The 20,000-nt window shown below is 44.9% G+C and overlaps 2 protein-coding genes across 5 annotated transcripts in view; both read right to left on the bottom strand.

Annotated features, from left to right (window-relative positions):
- Nucleotides 1-8,841, bottom strand: part of stim2b (stromal interaction molecule 2b) — a 154,903-nt gene extending 146,062 nt beyond the window's left edge. For 2 of the 3 annotated variants that reach the window (XM_063186623.1, XM_063186625.1), the window contains exon 1: nucleotides 7,289-8,841. In XM_063186623.1, coding sequence (XP_063042693.1) covers nucleotides 7,289-7,424 — 136 coding nt within the window. In that variant the 5' untranslated portion in view covers nucleotides 7,425-8,841. The remainder of the gene's footprint in view (nucleotides 1-7,288) is intronic. The other variant, XM_063186624.1, reaches the window with a different exon arrangement.
- Nucleotides 8,842-10,223: 1,382 nt separating this feature from the next.
- The window catches only part of tbc1d19 (TBC1 domain family, member 19), an 85,877-nt gene continuing 76,100 nt past the window's right edge, over nucleotides 10,224-20,000 (bottom strand). For both annotated transcript variants that reach the window (XM_063186621.1, XM_063186622.1), the window contains exons 20-21: nucleotides 17,420-17,490; nucleotides 10,224-13,488 (exon numbers count right to left, since the gene is read on the bottom strand). In XM_063186621.1, coding sequence (XP_063042691.1) covers nucleotides 13,414-13,488; nucleotides 17,420-17,490 — 146 coding nt within the window. In that variant the 3' untranslated portion in view covers nucleotides 10,224-13,413. The remainder of the gene's footprint in view (nucleotides 13,489-17,419; nucleotides 17,491-20,000) is intronic.

Genomic DNA, 20,000 nt, shown 5'->3' with positions numbered 1-20,000 from the left:
AAACACACACACACACACACACACACACACACACACACACACACACACACACAAAATGTGTTTATGGTAAGTGGAGTGTCTATGGCTGTGAGAACAAAAATAATTGAGGAACTCCAGCCTACCGATCTGTGCTCTCCCTGGCTCAGAAAGACAACAATTTGAACTCTGGTTACCAAGGTTTTAATAGTGCAAACACACATCACGCAACAATTCACCTTAATTTCTAGATTGAATGATTGAGTTTCCTGAATTCAATTCAACAAAATGCACATACTACATACACAGTTCGAACATTATCTGGCCATTATGCACCAAGTGTATCTTTGTTCATCAAAATGTTGCGGCCGTCGGGCCTATTTCAGGGGACTCTTGCATATAGAGACAAGGAGTAGTGTGTACTTTAATCATTAAAAGGTAAAACTTTATAAAAGCATCCTATTCACAGCTTTATAAACACTTTACAAATAATAAACTAATTATCAACAAAGTGTTTACAAATGTTTATAAATGGGCAAGAAGTACAATGCTAACACAGCAGACACAGCGCAGTCACAGCAGTCCTGGGAGTTTCTCCTCCAAAGAACAGAGGGCATGAAACCACATAAAACTCACACAGTAGAAGTTGATTCTCACTCCACTCTGCAGTCACAGTTTGGTTATTACTCATTTACAAACATTTGTAAATGCTTCGTTAAATGTTAATTGTTTTTAAACGTTATTAAAGTGTTCATAAAGCTGTGAATAGGATGTTATTCTAAAGTGTTACCACCCTTTACTTTAAACTGGGGTACATATCTAAAAACGCCAACCTCACTGGGTCAAGCCCTGATGAAGAGCTTCCACTAAAATGTAATTCAATGTAATGAAATGTGATCTTGTAGGGCTCTTTGGGGAAATTAAGTAGGCCACCTCTGGTAAACTCTACTATGTAACTATGATTCTGTCTCTGTTCTGTCTTGCACTGAGTTGCTGCAATGGGTAACTTTCTTCCCTAATGGGTTTCAATTCCTTCACTTCAAAAAACAGGTTTGCCAGATTCTTAGAAATCCCTCACCACCAGTGATCCATATCCTAGTGTGGGCTTAGTGTGGCGTTTGTGTTACAAACGATAACTTCCTGATTACGTAGCTGAAAGAAAGACCACGAGCCGCTTGTATCGATATCCGCTTGTATCAATATCCGCTTGTATCAATACTGCCACATGTAAACACTGAAATGTTTGATAAAGGGGTGGCAGAAGTGGCACAGCCAAAAACTGTACAGTACACTGTAAACATGCAGTGTTAAATCAATACTTAAAGAGCCAATCTAACACAATTTTGGTCTCAGAGAACTCTCTAAGTGTTGAATTAACACTGTAGACCTTACTGTGAAGGTTCTAATATGATTTTTAGTATTCCTCACACTGTCATAACCTAGCCCGCAGTGCAAAGAAGCCAAGACCAGTGACTACCCAACTGCCTACACCAGTACACACCACTTCCTCCTCCTCGTCTCGCACTGAGTAAATATACTGTACAGCAGATGTTACATAACTAGCACTGTAACAGGAAGTTTCCTGGAAGAAAGTGCATGAAAGCATGAAAGTGGCCACGCACCCGTGCAGGGTTGAGGTTTTCACGCCACAAATGGGCTGTTTACAATATGTTTTTTGGAAGGCCTGAACAAAAAGGAGTTGGGTCGGTATTTCTGTCGATGCATGGCTATACACATCAATGGACTTTTTCGTTCAAATTGAGTATAGAAAAGAAACACGCTCATCCGTCTCGGTGCAGGACCAGCAAAGTCACATGAAAATAGAAAATAAAGTCCGCACAGCAGGCTTCTTTACATTTAATGTGACGTTTCGGGCAGCATGCCCTTCATCAGACCTGATGTCTGATGAAGTTTATAGTTTATAGTATACGCCATGAAAGGGTTAAAATAGAACTTCATTTGGAGATATTCGCTGTGTGTGTGTGTGTGTGTGTGTGTGTGTGTGTGTGTGTGTGTGTGTGTGTGTGTGTGTGTGTGTGTGTGTGTGTGTGTGTGTGTGTGTGTGTGTGTGTGTGTGTGTGTGTGTGTGTGTGTGTGTGTGTTCTTTTCTCTTACTTCTGTTAGGATTGAAAGTGGAGTGTTATACTGCCCTGTTGCATGACCAAATATTGACTTAGACTTGTGTAAGACTTGTAATGGCAGAGGAACAGCAAGTGCTATATAGGCCTACTAACACTGGCCTTACAGCTCCTCTCCCACTAGCCTGGGACATCCCGTGCAGCTTTGCACCATCTGGGCTCATTCAGGCCGACTGAGAACCGTGCTGGTGCCCGGTCCCGCACCTAATGGCGAACCGGCCATCGTGTTCACACCACAGAAATTAGCGTTTGTGAACCGCAAAGTTGGTGTGCAATGCGAACCGCAAAATACTTGGCTTTTCTCTGCAAACCGCGACGACAACGTGGCCGTCAGCAGGTTCATCCGGGTAACACAGTCACGTTTGGGAAAAGTTCAGAGCCCGGTATGAACACGGGCAGTTTGCAGATGAGCACTTTAGTGCCGAACGCAACTGGTGCGGGCACCGGCACCGGCTCCGTTCTGGTCAGCCTGAAAACCCTATCTGTGAGACAGCATGGATTCCAGTGCCAAAGCACTAGCCTGAGATAGGGAGCCAATCGGAGAGAGGAGAGGGGTGGAGAGGCGATGACGCATACTACTTGACAAACAGAAGCTTAGAGTTTGTTTAACTACAGCTGACATTAGGGCTGCACGATTATGGAAAAAATCATACATCACGATTATTTGGGTCAAAATCATAATCACGATTATTAATCACGATTATTGATTTTTGCTGATTTAAAAAAATATACATAACAATATGAAATACAACCAAGAATGAATTATACAGGAGGAGTAAAATCAAATGAATAGTAATAATTATGTAAAAGGCATTTGCATGAAACTTAGGTGAACAGATTTCAGGTCAGAAACACCAGCATGTCAGTATATCCTGGCTTCAAGGAGGCTCTCAAAGGTAGGGCACTATTGCCACGATTAAATCCTGATGAAAATCACTATTTCGATATCACGATTATATCACGATTTTCGATTATTTTCGATTAATTGTGCAGCCCTAGCTGACATGATGGCTAAGGGCTCGGTATACAACAAATGATACATTACTAGCGCTCAGTAAACGGCCATGGCCCAATTGCAAACCACTTCATAAGAGTAAGAGTATGCACATCCCACCTCTCTGAGGCCAGGTGCAGAACAGAGTTGTATCGGACAGTAGAAAGAGTAGAAGTCTGCACACTGTAGCGCCGCTTTGAAGGTTTACTCAGGTTATACGACGTTTCGACACAACAGGGTCGAGTATGAGTAGTCATTTTAACAGAACAGAGACTGATCTAAAATGACACCTCCTACCCACAACCACATACCTGATGAAGACCCTGTTGGGTCAAAAACGTTGCATGACCTGAATAAACTTTCGAAGCGGAGCTACAGTGCACAGACTTCTACTCTTGCTACAATTGTTAACCACGTCTTCCCTATGAGAAATCGCGTAAGTTGTCCCCAGACTATTCCACTTGTCAGATAGTCGGCCGCTATCCAGGCTACTCTACCGCAGTGGTTCTTAACCTTTTTTCCTAACGCACCCCCTTACCTGTGCAGAAGAGAAGTCGCGCACACCCACAACCCAAACTTCTACATGTGTATACATACTAAAAATTATTTTAAGTGATTAATTGCAGTAATTCTTGCTTGGGACATTAATCAATACCTTGATGACTTTAAATGGGGACCAAACATGTTTTAATTTAGTCTTAAATTGGACTAAATATAATGTTCCCAACCAAAATTTTGGTCGCAACCTCAACATAATCAAAATCCTGCGCACCCCCTGAAATCTCAGGAGCACCCCCAGGGGGTGCCCGCACCCCTGGTTAAGAACCACTGCTCTACCGGGTCCCACACGGTGCCTTCTATTAACACTTTTCCCTTCTCCCCCTTGACACTTTAAAACGGTCACTTTCATAGAGTTGAGACTAAACTGTGGGGTGTATGCAATTCCCCAAGAGTGAACATTTTCGCTTTCACAAGCCAAGGTCTCGCAAGCCAACTGTCACAAGTAGACAGAAGATGGACATTTCAGAGAGTTGAGGTTACACTACTCAAACCAACTAAGCTATGAGATAATTATGCTTCCTCTAAAAACACGTCATTTGTTTTCTGGGACTCAAACCTAGTGCCTGAGGTTATCAAGGCTATCCAGCCATTGTAATTTGTGGCCTTGAATGACCGGTAACAGCTGACATACATTACACAGTGCCAATTGGCCTTTGCCACAAACATGAAAAAGTGGTTATTAAGGTAGGCCTATATTAATTTGTGGTATGTATTGACTGTTAACAGCTGACAAAGAACTAGGCCATGACATGACAAATTTGTCAGCGCCACAGACATGCAGGGACGGATCATGACTCCATGGGCCCCTGGGCCAGACAACAAGAATGGGCCCCCTCCATATGTTAGAGACCCTATATTGTTGGGCATTCAGGTGTTTTCCCCTGAAAATATGTGAAAATAGAGTTGTTAAAAGTGTGAGTTGTGAAAAGTAGAGTTGTTACACAACATGAGAATGGAAATTTAGAGGATTGGGCTTCAGGGCCCTCTGGACTCTTGGGCCCCTGGGACTGGGCCCGGTAGGCCCTTGCAGTAATCCATCCTTGCAGACATGTACAAAAAGAGGAACATAGGCAAGGCTGCTGCTGCTTTGGCAGACACACACCTAGCCAGGCCGTGCCCTCCTAGTGACGCAACAGCTTCAGCATTGCAACTAGTGAGGTCAAGAGCAATGCAAGTACTTTCTGAGTTCCCTCGAAAATACAGGAACTCCTTTTATTTCACTGTGTCTGGAAGCAAAGAACCATAAGCAAACCAAGGGAGGCGGGTCAACCATGCCGTTTGGGAAATGTTAATTGTTATGCTCTTGGTCAGACATAGTCTCGAAGAGATTTGAAGGTCGATGATAATCAGGCTATGCTCCTGCTTTGGCAGACACACACCGCCAGTGAACAAGAAAAAAACAGCTGTTTAATAATGAGAAAAACAGCTGTTCACTGCATTCTACGTATCACCCTACACCCAACCGTATCTCACTCATTTCGTGAAGTATTCACGAAAAAAATAGAGTAATTTTCGTGGTGCATTCACGTTATTGCCCGCCTTTTGTAAAGTCTTCACGAAAATAATAGATTAATTTTCACACTGCCTATTCACTTGAATTGCCCGACTGTTGCCTAGCGACCCACTAGTTTGATGCCCTTTCGGTAGCCTACCGTCACATAGTAATCAAACATTTCAAACAAGCAATTTAGGGTTAGGTTTAGGGTCAAGGTTAGGGTTAAGGTTAGGGTTAGGTTTAGGGTTAAGTAGGGTTAAGGTTATGGTTAGGTTTAGGTTTAGGGGACATAAGGCGTAAGTACCGAAAGGGCGTCGAATTAGTGAGTCCCGAGTGTATCAGCAGTGTTCTGTCAGCACCCCCTCCCTGCCCCTGCAGACGTTTGGATAACCATAGCAGCAGTGGGGCAATTCAAGTGAATAGGCAGCGTGAAAATTAATCTATTATTTTCGTGAAGACTTTACGAAAGGCGGGCAATAACGTGAATGCACCACGAAAATTACTCTATTTTTTTCGTGAAGACTTGAGATAGGGCTCCTACACTACTCAGGGGCGTAGCAGCAAATTGTGGGCCCTATGTGCAATCAGCTTAAATAGACACCCCCCCCCCCCAATATAGCTTCATAATTCGGACTGTGTGTGGGCCCCCTATACATGGGGCCCTAGTGACTCAGTCACACTTTACCCCCCTGAACGATACACCTGACTACACTACTCAAAGACTAACAACTCTGCTCCTGACATACTATATACAGGAGGGGTTTTCAAATAAAAGTCACTGGGGGCCAGTTTTTCTGATTTCTTCCAGTAAAGGGGCCGGAGATAGAATCTGCAAAACAGTGAGCAGCACGCTGTCCGAGGTTAGGGTGCGAAACAACCAGATAGCTTTGCAGACAGAACAGATATGTGCGCCTCTCTTTCTTAGTAGCTCTATGATGGTCTATTTATCAGACTGTTGAACATAAGATTTCACTCTCATGTGAATGCATACTGTAGGAGATATATCCCCAACCTGAAGTGTAAGTGTCAGTGATCGCAAATTATGCACGGCCACAGATATCACACACAGGCCTATTTGTTTTCATTTTGGTCAGACCTTGACCTTGGCAGAACCTTGCCATCCCAAGGGCCGCGTCTGGCCCCAGGGCCTCCATTTGAATAGCCCTGATATACAGACAGAGGTAAAACTGCATAGCTTCTGTGTTTTTTTCTCTCCTCCTCGACATAGACACTACACACTGCTTAGCCACAAAACGGGAAGGCATAAGTGCAAGAATGATTTACTACGGATATTGCTCTCCATAGGGTAGGGTAGGGTACGGTAGATGCTGAGCTTAACTGCCAAGCGTTCTAGGCTACAGCTACACATATCAAGGACAGGGCATCAGATAGGGGAGGGATTCTGTATTTTGCAGAGAGTAGAGTGTGTGTGTGTGTGTGTGTGTGTGTGTGTGTGTGTGTGTGTGTGTGTGTGTGTGTGTGTGTGTGTGTGTGTGTGTGCATGAGTGGGTGTGTGCGTGTGAGTGTGCGTGACGTGTGCATGTGTGCGTGCGTGTTAGGCGCGTGGGGGATCCCTGCCAACCTCAGCTGAGCGGTGCCACGGCTCCCCGTAGAGGGCTCGCGCTCACTCGCAGCAGGCAAACCGGGCAATCCCGCATCGCCTGTGTGATCAGCGAGGCATGGCGGTGCCGTGGTGGGCACCCACCGTTTAAAGCAGCAGTACCACACACACACACACACACACACGCACACGCACACTAATGTGATCTGCCGATGGTGCCTCAGCAAGGTCTTTCTTTCGCGCAAAGGGCGTGCGTGCGTGCATGTGCCCGTGTGTGCCGAGGGGGGTCCGGGTGGAGGGGCATCCAGCATTTTCGTCATACCGACATTCCCCCCGCAATGCACACGGAAGCATGACAGCAAGAAAGTGACAAATTGCAATTTACACAACAATCGCTATATTCGTCTCACAAGGTGTAGCCTATCTTCTGCGTTTGCCATTTCCGAGGGGCTTTTGCAGGCTATAGCCTGCGCTGTGTAGGCTAGCCTACACATTAATAATCAGTGGGGCAACACAAAAACATTCAGACAAGACAGTGCGCTTTACTGCGCAGGCAGGCTCACCTGTAGTTGCAACAATTGGGGCTTCGGAGGTGCCATGGCTGGGTAGGTCACTGGTGTAAATACCCTCGTATCCCAACACTGCAGAAATGACGAGTCCACGTAGCAGCAGAAGCACACCATAAGATAGGTAAGTCATTGTGGGCAAATCTTGCAGGGATCCTTCCCTTCAGATCACAAAAAGATTGAATGACAAATTGAGATAGGCCTTAAATATAATTGTTTGCCTTAGAAAAAGATCCTCGCTACTATCCGGACGGTCTCCTTTCCTGATCCAACTGGTTGCGTTCAAAAAGTAGGTTTTAAGAACAGCAATAGAATGTCTTATCACGAGAATGGAACGTCAGACACTTGTATAAAATCCAAATGACAAGCGTGCGACCCCGAATAACACAACGAACCACTACAATGGAAGTATCCTAATGTTTTATCCTATGTTCGATATTTTTTATGATGTTTATTAAATGTCTACATTTGAAATACCCCCAAAAATTGTGCGTTCTTTGCTACATGTATTAGCTATCTTCAAGGATAGGAACGTCGAATTTGGGATTTAAGACTTAAAACTCCATGTGGCAACAAATAAACATACTCCGGTGGCGTTCTTCACTATCCACATACGTCAAAGCTTAGCTCGCGCAGGATACGGTAGCCTATTTTGTCTAAAGTTTTATGGGTAGCTTGTCGCGCGAAACCGGTAAGGCTTATCTACTACTGATAGTTTTAACTACTGAATTCCTCGGGGGAAAGTGCAAGTGTTATTATAAGTATGTTATACCCTAGGCTAAAGACGCTTCACAGAAAACGAGCGACGAGGAAAAACACAATTTTGCTGCCAACGGTGGTGCGTCAACGCGTTTTAAAGTGCCATATTCCAATCATTGGTGGTATATTAAGCTTCAGGCAAGAGGTAGGCTAGTCCGTTGACTTCCACATCGACAAAATATAAAAACATTGCTGTGTCTTCTGCATTCTGAACGAGTGGTGCTCCGGCTCCTTCTTCGTGAATAGAAAGTATAGAATCCAGTCACCGATTCAAAGCTCACTGCCGACGTTCTGTCCCCCAAATCGCCCGATATTTCCAAATCCTGGTGCGTCTGGCGACTAATCACAAGATACATCCAGACTAGTCATGCACCCGATGAATTTAATGTCAGGTTTTCATGTCTTCGGCCGGACACATCTGCCTGTCTCGCCGTCTTCGCTGCTCACCGGCTGATGCAGAACTAAAGTCGTGGGGCGGAAGTCAGTATGCAAATCATCTTGACATCAGCGACTCGCTGGCTACATATTCTGCTCGCCTGTGTAGTCTGCTTCTACAGTGACAAGAAGACAGCCTAATTTAACAGACCGTGATGGCCTTAGCGTCTTCACTCACAGTCAGAGCACATTATTTCCCACATATAAGAGAGGGTCTCACAAAAAACGAGGAGGCAGGCAAATTCCGCCAGACCTTCAGTAGCGCATGCCTTCATCGATGTGCACAGGAATCGCCTCAACTTGATGAGGATATCCCCGTCCCGGCATAATGACGCGGAACCACCTCTGTCTATTGTTCGCCACTTCTGCTGATGGCTTCATCGCATTACACTGCCACACCACCAATCATCCATATGTTCCACTCGGTTGACACAGCCATTGGTCAAATATACGTCCAAATAATGCGGCTATTGGTGCAAATCTCCCAACATGGCAGGACACGATTGGTCACTCTGACACATAATTGAACGTTTTTGAAAACGCAGAAAGCGGGAGTTTCTCCCCGAAGGTTCTCGTAGGCTACAGGATGTAGGAGGGATGCACAACACACACGGCCAATGCATAAAGTAGGTTTGCACGGCTCTGCTCTAGACGGTGTGCGATTAATATATTTGGTGACATTTGAAAAAAACCACTAGCAATTTTACATTTTAAGTGTCTAAACACCTTTGGCGAATAACCAGATGTAGACCATTTGTGCGTAAAAGCGCGCGTCTTCACGGGCATCACAACCGTCATTTAAGCAAAACTAACTATATTGATAAGACTGCGTCTTTTGTTGTTATTGTTGTTAGCATTCTCGTAGAACAGACCATCAAAAAATAATCAAGAGGTGGCTCATCTTACACCGGGTCTACTATTGTAGGTCAATCATGTACCAAAATGTTACACAGATAAGCTATAAATGAACCTTGTCGGAACATGATAGGACCACCTACAAGGAATCTTTCAGCAACAACCAAAGCCAACTCTATGAATGATGGACAGTGGGCGCACGCTCTGCACGCTAAAACCAGTGGCCTGCCACCGAGGGAAGCTGAGTGGCACGGGCTCGAATGCAACACTGCATTTGCACCATGGACTCGGTCGGCCGTCTGTCGGTCAACCGCTTGGAAGGACAGTCGCCGGTCGGATCACAAGTTGGGGCGACAGGGAAGGGGCGTGGGAGCAAAGAGTGGACAGGTGGCAGATGTAACCGGCGCAGTCAGGCCGCGTAGAATCCCTGAGTGTGTCAAGAACAGCAAGACGCTCGGGCAGAGCTAGCTATAGAGGGGGGAGGCAAAAAAAAAAAAAAACGACGCGCGGCAAAATTTGATATGCGCACACCGCAGAAGGAACGTTCGACGGATAGCTGCCAGGCGCAGTGCGAGTGCGCTGAGTGCAGCAAAGAATGTGGGGCGAGGGGGGGGGGTGGTGTAGCAGGTCGGGAGCAAACGAACGAGACGAGCGAGTGTTACCTGTCAATTAATGATGATGACATTCAGACTCCGCGTGCCCCTGCAAGCTGCCTTGTAGAACACTCTTGGTAGTCAAAACACATGTGATCAAATTATAACCCATGAATGGAATTCGAGAGCTGACGACAAGGAACTGTAAAACCATGGGATATCAAGACAAACTGACAGATACACAAACATACAAACGTGGACAGAAATAAAAAAGGCAAATCAACGTTGACTTCAGTTGAATGAACCATTGCTCATTTTTAATCATATTGTGGTGAATAGTTGATGAAGTGGCACTGACATGAAATAATAGCTCTACTGCAAAAGGCATAACCTACCAAAATGAATTAGGTTTAAAATTAACAATTGCCAACTGCACAGTTTATTATAAAATCTACTGTATGTCACACATATTATGCTGCATATCTTATCAGGGTATGGAGAAGGCAGCATAGGTAAACCAATAATCAGTTAAAAAAAAAAAACAATTTACAGGAACAAAACCAGCTAACCATGGCCAAAAAAAGAAAGGAAAACGGCGCCCAGTGGCCAACCTTTAGGTATCCATGGTGACACCAGGTGTGGAGCATGACACAGCATCTAGGCGTACTTGCCCAGAAAAACTGTAAATGGTCAAAACTAAAAATATATAACGATAAACATAATAATAATAACAAATGTACAAACAAACAAACTAAAAACACACCAAACATCAGAACCTTGCAGTACTGCTTTTGCTTTCAATGGTAGTTCTGTCTGGATCTTAATTGGGATCCAGATATTGGACCACAGGGTGACGAATACTTACCAACAGCATTTGCTGGACAAGCCAGTGTGGGGGTTCTGTGGGAGTTTCTTACATACATTAACACATGCAATTAGTCACTAGTTCTATGGAGTTGGTCTTTCAATCTAGGGGTTGCAGATTCGAATCCCCCCTGACCTCTCCCTACATCTCCATCCATGGCTAAAGTGTCCTTGAGCAAGGCACCTAACCCCACGTTGCTCCAGGGACTGTAACCAATACCCTGACAAATAATAACTGTAAGTTGCTTTGAATAAATGAAAGCGTCAGCTAAGTGCAATGTAATGTAATGTATTCGAAGTGCTCATTCGTCCCCTGCACAGCCCACTCCATAGGATACATTGTTATGGTTCTTAACTATACTACAGTATATTATCTTTTCTATAATGTATACAATAGTATCAGATTATACCGTGCACTCTGAAGCAGAGCTATCAAAAGTTAAATTGAGAAGAAAAAAACCTTACTCTGGGGCAGGGTTTCCCAAACTGGGAGTGTGTGGCCTGCCATAAGGGGGTGCGCGAGCTGAATAGACCAATGGCGGATATGTGAGTCTTTATCCAGCATTAAAGAACATTAAGTAGTTTTTAATTGTATGGTGCATGTTGTTATGCTGGAAGGGTCCATCTGAAGTGTAGTTTAACTCCAAGACCTTTGGACAAGAGGATTCCCCAAAATGACTGTGCATAATCTGCAGTGAATGAGCAGTGAATCTATACTTGCGTGGCCATCAGCACACCAAAATATTCGCTTAGGGGGTGCACGAACCACATTGAAATGTACAATGGGGTGCGCAGGGGAAAAAGTTTGGGAACCCCTGCTCTAAGCTACAGTACCTGTCTTGTGGTCAACTGATTCTGAGCTGCTTAGATCAAATGTGTGGCATTTCCCCCTTTTTTCCAGTCACACAGTATATCTACCTCAGTGGGTACAGTGGAATAACCGGTTTAACAACTATGTAATAGTTATTACACTGTGAATTGACTTGTACTTCTTATTTTTGAGGGAATGAGAAAGCATTTTGGATTCAGCCCCAGTCAGTGTTATGGATTCCGTACCCGTTGTTTTCTGAGCGAGGCATGTCAGGTACGACTACTTTATCTTTCCCCATGCACAGTCTGTTATGTACATAAGCTTTCCAGTATACATCTGCAAGAAAAGATTTACCCACCAAAACGATATTTGGCCACTTCTCAACTGTATATTATCCCAAACTGTGCTTTGGCCAATTGCAACACTTGACATACAGTATAAAAAAAAAAAACGTGTTAAAATGGAAATGTGATCTACCGTGTGGGCTTCCCCTCTGTTTTACAACCACAAACTACAGCTGCTTGCTTTGTTTTGATGATGTTGATAGCCTACTTGTTCGCTGATGAAGCAGAGAAAGTTAGTTAACGTATCTTGACCCTTATCTAATCCTACAAACGTCCTACAGTGCCTGTGCAAAAAAAAAGGGTTATGTATGGTTTATATTATTGATTATATTATCAATATATTGCTATGCCAGACCAGACCGGTCAAATTAAACACGCATTGTGCTTAGTTAACAATTTAATTCATGTTCACCCTACATTTTCAGTGTGAATTCAACACTTCAAAAGCAGTACCAACGCTATGGCAAATTCGAAATTCGAATCTCTCAGCGTGGAAATTGCCACTGCGAAATGTACTGTGTACGTAAGAGTTGTAACACAGCTCATTTGGGGACGGGCGACACATGCAGGCATGCACAGCCCCCTTAGGCTAGCTAGCTAGCCGGCTACATTAGGAAGCTTTTGGCAGATGGAGCGAGTGCAAGCAAGCAAGCAAGCAAGAGTTCTTCAGATGCGAATGTGAGCAGGGGGGGGTTCAAGTTTAGGGTAAGACATACATACAGCAGTGGTAAAACGATCCACGTGTGGGGACGGTGAGAGGAGGGAGAGAGTGTGAGAGAGAGAGAGAGAGAGAGAGAGAGAGAGAGAGAGAGAGAGAGAGAGCAAGGGGAAAGAGAGAGGGAGCTGGGAGAGAGAGAGAAAGAGAGAGAAAGCGTGTGTGTGTGTGTGTGTGGGGGGGGGCTTGCAACAGTGGGCTCGGGCACAGGTGGCGTGACACGTGGAGCATCTTATGTAGTTGGGTGGTTGGTGGATGGGGGGTGGCATGACTGGCGGGTGGGGTGGCACGTTACTCGTCCCTCAACGACTGTCCAGCCCAGCCCAACCCAACCCCATGGCCGACCCTCCAGAGACAACGTGGCATGAAGGTGGGCCTTGGGCCGAGACAGGTTGGCCTTGACATTCTTCCTCTTCCTCACCTTCCTCATCACCCCACTGCTATATACTGTATTTTTCGTTTGTTTTGTTGAGTTTTTCTGCAGTCTTGGTGGGTGATGTAAGTAGTGAGGCAAGGCCTGACTTGCATTTGGCGTTTTTGTTTTTGTTTTTGTTTTTTTGTGAGATTGGCTGAGACGGAAGATGCAGCCTCTTTCTCCTCCATCCGTTGGTCCTCCTCTCCTCGCCTCTCCTCACCTCGCCTCGCCTCCCCTGTCTCTCCGTCTGTATGTCTGTCCGTCCGTCTCTCTGTCTGTCCTGTCTATCCATCCGTCCGTCAGTGCGTCTGTCTGGTTTTCATGGTGGGGGTTAGACCACCGTGGCGAAGACGAAGATCTGGATCAGTGGCATGACCTTTAGGGTGGAGAGGTCGGCGAGGACAGCCTGCAGGAGGAGACACAAACCAGTGTCAGCGCTTAGCGTTAAGGCGAGAGAGAGAGAGACAGAGAGAGAGCGAAAGAGAGAGAGAGAGAGAGAAGACAATGGGGCGGGGGGAGAGCGACAGGGAGAGAGAGAGAGAGAAGAGAGAGGGGCGGGAAGACAGCGAGAGGGAGAGAGAGAGAGCGACAGAGAGAGAGAGAGACACAGAGAGAGAGAAAATGACACAGAGAGAGAGCGTAGAGCAAGAGAAGGGGTTAGGAAGGGGGTTTTTTTTGCAAAGGGAGGGGCGAGGTATGGTCAAGAAGCAGATGAGTTGAAAGGTGTCAGTCACAAATTGGAAGCATGCCTGACCTACATTTCAAAATGGCCTTTTGAGGGTACACCTAATGCAGTGGTTCTTAACCTGGGGTGCGGGCACCCCCTGGAGCTTCGCCAGAGATTTCAGGGGGTGCACAGAATTTTGTTTGTGTTGAGGTTGTGACCAAAAATTCTACTATCGAACATTATAATTAGGCCAAATCAAAACTAAATTAAAACATATTTTGGTCCCCATGTAAAGTCATTAATGTCTCGAGCAAGAATCGTAAAGTCATATTTTGGTGCATATACACATGTAGAAGTTTGGGTTGCGGGCAATGCACGACTTGTCTTGGGCACAGGCAAGGGGGTGCATGAAGAAAAAACGAATGGACAAAGTAAATGTAGTCGAATGAAGGCAAAGCGGGAAGGACAAAGTTTGTGTCTCACTGTCATAAAACTCCAGGCTATACATACAAACAAGTCCGACAGGCGGACAAAGATGCGTGATACGTCCACGTGTTGCTTATCGATGTGAATTAATGAATACAATTCAATTTAATGTGAAAAATGGCGGGAAAAAAAACATGTTTTGGACGATTTAAAGAATGAGAGAGAGAAAGACAGAGAGAGAGAGAGAGAGAGAGAGAGACGTCTCTAGCTCTAGTTCATCTTGTTCTTCTTCTTTCCCATCCAACCCCCCACACGCCCCACCCCACCACCCCCACTACCTCTCCTCTCCTCTTTCCCCAGTGAGCGCTGGCCTTTTGGGCTAGGGGGATTAAATTTAGGGTGCCTATCGTGTTTACAGAAAGCCTCTAATATTTCAGCCTCGAGGGCTCGACGCTATAAATACAAGCTTCCCTCCTCCTCCTCCTCCTCCACCAACACTCTTGGCCTGTTATGATGCCTTCTCCAGAGCGAACGCGCCACCTTCTCCCACCCCACCCCACCCCACCTCACCCCGGCCCCTCCATCTAGGGCCGCTGACAGCTTTTGCTGGGCCCAGGACAAGGTCATTCGAAAGGCTCCTCTCTCAATACAGTACATAACATGGAAAGAGGACCCAATTCTCAATTCTGGACCCCCCCCATCCCTTCTCCCAACACATCCCCCTGGGCCCGGGATATCTGACCTCTTCGTACCCTCCCCTTGTCGGCTTCCTTACCTCCACCAACACTCTTCTCCAGTGTACCAGGTGGTACATGAGCAAGCAAATACTGCCAGCCAGCGTCTCGACCTCACTGCTGCTTGGCTTTGGGCAGAGGGCCGCCGTGCGTCACTACGGATTAGACGACCCCCCCCCCTCCCTGCTCCACCTCACACCCCACCATGCCCCCCCCCACCATCCCCCAGTGTCCCAGAGGGGACAGGGCGGAGGCCTGTGTTAACGTTTACTACAGCTGCCAATCTCAAAGTCGGCCATGCCATGCCACGGCAAGACACGACAGCAGCTGAGCTGAACTTGTCTTCTTGAACTCTAGCTTGGCAAAGGGGGCCATACCACCGCGCCGCGGAGCCATGTTGCATAAAGGTGCTACCAATGGGGGACAGGTACTCAATGGCTCAATTTTAAGAATAGACAATTGAATAGAAAAAAACACGCCTGTAATTAATTACCTGTAATAAAAAAATGACCAGTGCATTTCTTTTGGTGTACCTTATATGGCGAGACCTCAATCAGTAAATCAGCAACTAATTACTGACCAATATGCAAAAAAAATATGACGTTTATGTTACGTATGGCACCACCTAAATCAGCTTCTTGGTCTTGGCATTTCTTGACAAATGTATGAATTCGGTTGGTGTTGTGAAGTTTAATGCTGTTCCTGTTGTAAGCTTTCCAGTTGACTTGTGTACAACTTATTTTGGAGGTTGTACATGAATTACCAGAAAACTCGAAATTGAAAACCGCTAACTCCTCAGTCGACAAATGCAAAGAAGTATTCAACTTCCTGTCCGGTCCTCCAAAGTCATATTATTGGGCAGCTAGCTAACCACACCCCCAAACCTCTTTGGTTAAACTAACCAAGGGAGCGCTGAAAGTTTGCAAAGTGAAAGTTGAGTGGAACGGTTGAATAGTGTGTCCTGTCCTGCCTACTGTTATGTCATGTCTGTTATATACCGGTATGTCTGTTATATCTTACAGACAAAAAATTCCCCTTTGGGGACAATAAAGTTTCTAACTAATTTACCAGCTGGTGGGAGCTAGAGAACTCGTCTTTTTTCTTGTAATGGGCTATTTCATGTACTACTTTTGGAATCCCCTGACAGTTCAACGTAATATGACTAAAAACAAGGAAAGCTGACTCTGATGAAGACGCATGTCGAAAGTTAGTCTGAGTGCACTGAAAAAAAAGACATCCGTGTGGCACCAGATTCTTTTTCCTTTTTTACTTATGATTTATAGTCCTGCTCTGGGTGCACCAAATTGTTAATTTACAAGCGCGAAGTTCGAATCTCCTTTGTTTGACAATGACTAAAAACAAGTTGCAGACTTCCACTTTAAGCTCACATGACATGACGCATGTCTTGAATTTGACACTTGGTCCCCAGATGAATAAACCTGTATTAACCTTTCAGAGGACCGCCAGTCCTAGATAGAATATACGACTTGAGGTTCAGGCACTGAGTATACAGTACATGGGAGGGGTGTAGGGTTGTAACGATATTGTATCGACCCGAGAAATCGTGATACACAGAGTCACGATACTGTATCGCGATACAAGGAGGCACATCGTGACACGTACTTTCAAAGTTGTGTTACCCATCAGTCAAGAAAACAATCACATAACATGCAAGTTATAGTGCTTCCAAGCTTCAAATCATGATCATTATTATATTTAAACTTTTTCAAATGATTAATATCCTCTTGTAACCTATTCTACCTATAAACTATTATAGTTTTTATTCATAACTTTATTTTATAATGTTGGCAACTGAGAAATCGTGGGGTGTATCGAACCGTAGGTCAAAGATTGTGATACAAACCGAATCGTGAGTTGAGTGTATCGTTACAACCCTGGAGGGGTGCTAAAAAGGCAGAGGAGAAACAGTTTCTAATAACTCTGTCCCCCTCACCACCACCACCACCACCACCACCCCACCTTAAATTATGTCCGACAGCAGTGCAGGTTTTTTTTTTTTTTTTTGGTACGTCGTGAAGGGGGTTGGCGGGGGTCAGTTTTAGAAATTGGCCAGGCAGCGTTTTTGAGACGTGCCGGTGGGAGACTGGGTTACTGGCGCTGGCCAAAACCCAAACACTATTTATGTCTGACTCTCTATCTATCGCTCTCTCTCTCTCTCTCTCTCTCTCTCTCTCTCTCTCTCTCTCTATCGCTCTCTCTCTCTCTATCGCTCTCTCTCTCTCTCTCTCTCTCTCTCTTTCATCCTCTCTCTCCCCATCACACACACACACACACACACCACATTCACAAACATGCAATAACACAGACTGAAACACACCCACACCCCCACACACACGCCTACAGAGAGAGAGAGAGTGAGAGAGAGAATACAGAACAGTCTCTCTCTCTCTCTATCTCTCTCAGTTTGCATTCCATTTAACCAATCTCTCTCTCTCTCTCTCTCTCTCTCTCTCTCTCTCTCTCTCTCTCTCTCTCTCTCTCTCTCTCACCTCAGCAGAGGCCAGTGATGTCACCTCCATCAGGTTCTCAGCTCGGAAGGCAAACACCGCCGCCGCCAGAACTGCATGAGAAGGAGAAATGATCATCTTCAAACAAATGTCCTCAGGGCCACTTCTAGTCACTTTGGAGCTCTAGACAGACAACCCCCTTTTTTGTGCACATAAAAATTGTCATCATTGAAGGTACACTGTGCAGGAAATGGCCAAAAAAGGTACTGCAACTATGTTGCTCATTGAAACTAGGTTGCCTAGTGCCAAATTTGATATTTTCATGAAAGTTTACAAAGTAATAAACTAATATTTTCTAGTATGGCCCAAGTAATGTCATTTTTGCAGATAAAAATGGCTATTTCTGGAAATAATTTGAATTTGATGGTGGTGGGAAGTATTCATGAAAAATGTAACATTAGTGAATGGGTAGCATGAATTCTGGAAATAAACAACTAAAAATCTTACACAGTGTACCTTTAAACAAAGCGTTATACATCTCATTAAATGCAGCTAATCTGCTTCAGACAGTTTATTGATGACAGAACAGTAGAGATTGACAGCAAATCAGCGGGACAGAGAGATGGGGGCAGTACTGGGACATGAGCCAGGTCAGACTCGAACCTCGTTCCCCAAGGGCATGCAAGCAAGCCCAAATGAGGGAGGCTTAGCGCATTGTCAGTGTAAAGTTTTATGTTTTATTATTTCACTTGATGTTTTCATGTTGTGGGACTTTCGGGCGTTACTGGCGCCCCCAAGGCATGTGGTGCCCTAGGGTGACCGCCGTGTTTGCCTATGCCTAGCGCCGGCCCTGGATGTTCATATGCAGCAGGCGTGGCTCTGACTGAGGCCCAGGGGCTGAGCTATAGGGGGGGACAAGCAGGGCATTTGCCCTGGGGCCCAGAGCCCTCCTGTATTGGTGTTGGAGGCCTTATTGTGACCATGGCAGGCTGTATGGAGGGGCCCTATAGGTGGTTTGCCCTGGGGCTCTGTGTGCAATTGTTCTGCCACTGCTGAGGCCAGCTAAATCCATCAGTCCGTCAGTGACTGTAAATCAGCCAGTCAGTGAGTCAGTAGCTATAATAACTAGTCGTTCAATCAATCATCTCATTATTAGTTTAGACCACCAGTGGCTCTCAAATGTGGTCTGGAGATCAGTGGTGGTCCATCAGATACCTCAAGTGGTCCACGAGGGGATTTCTCACTTCCAAGACAAACTAGACGACTGTATTCGTAACAATCTAAATATATCTTAGCTTGTAATGAAAAATACATGTTAAAATGCTGCGTGATGCAGCTACAGGCATGGGCGTGAAAGTTGTGTCATGCAGCTCCAAGCGCTAGGGACAACGCTACTCTACGCAGCATTTGGCATATGGGTTAATAAAGACACGTAGAAATGGGATTTAGTTCACATAGATGACTAGTGAAATGTGTCATGACATGTTTGGAGAGTGAATGTAGCAGTGCTTGGATAGCCACCAAATCCGACCAAAACTTCTGAATGTTTTCATGGTACTAAGAAAACACTGTTATGGCACTCTTCAATAACAAGATGGCATAATGAAGTCATGTATGTATCTTCCCCATGGTCCACCATTTTGAATTTCCAGAAATGGACATATTTAGCTGAATATTATTATTACACACACATATTATTACGTATGTATATATTCATGAAAAGATCACTATAGGCAGCACAGTTTGAATGAGCAGTATAGTTGCAATACCTTCTTTGGTCATCATCCTACACAATGCACCACAATGTGGCTTAATAAAGACCGGTACAAATTGAGGTTTAGCCAAATGCTTTAGGGTGGATGATTCATGACATGTGCCATGACATGCTTAAGGAGTTAATGTAGAAGTGATTGGATCATGAACAAAACTAACCAATAATATAATGTAATATGACCTGTAATAATACAATATCATATTGAAATACACTGAGCACAATTATGGCACTCTTAAATAACAACGAGGCTGAGTGTAATAAAGACAATGTTGGTCCAGTCGTGGCTCTAATGCAGTGTTTCTCAACAGGGGTGCCGCACAACCCCCTCAGGGGTGCCGCGGAAATGTAGCTGACAGTAAGTGAAATGGACCTAAATAAACGATGTGATATACGTATTGGCCTATCTAAATTAATAAATTAATGGTTAGTCAGTGGAATCTTTCATCCACCATTTATGGACAATATGTCAATTTAGGTCACCCTTGTATGGCACACATAGCCTGTCTGAGATAAAGCTGCAACTTTGAACATCTCCAAATGTGTTACTTTTCAAAGCTTGCGTGGTACCGAATGTGATACCATGTTACGGCTCGTTGGTTTGGGGTGCCTTGAGATTTTTCTTGAATTAAAAGCGTGCCTCGCCTAAAAAAAGGTTGAGAAACACTGCTGTAATGGCTGGGCACTGGACTGCTAGGCCGGGTTCGATTCTGTCATGAGAGGGACATTTGCCGATACTTCTCTCTCTCTCTTTCCAACTCCCTTCCTGTCTGTCCTCCACTGTCCTATCCCCAAAAATAATAAAAGGCTTAAAAAATAAATGAATAAATAAAGATACATTTCGTTAAGTTA

Source organism: Engraulis encrasicolus, chromosome 21, assembly GCF_034702125.1.
Source record: "Engraulis encrasicolus isolate BLACKSEA-1 chromosome 21, IST_EnEncr_1.0, whole genome shotgun sequence".
NCBI lineage: Eukaryota > Metazoa > Chordata > Actinopteri > Clupeiformes > Engraulidae > Engraulis > Engraulis encrasicolus.
This window is presented reverse-complemented; position numbering and strand designations above follow the sequence as displayed.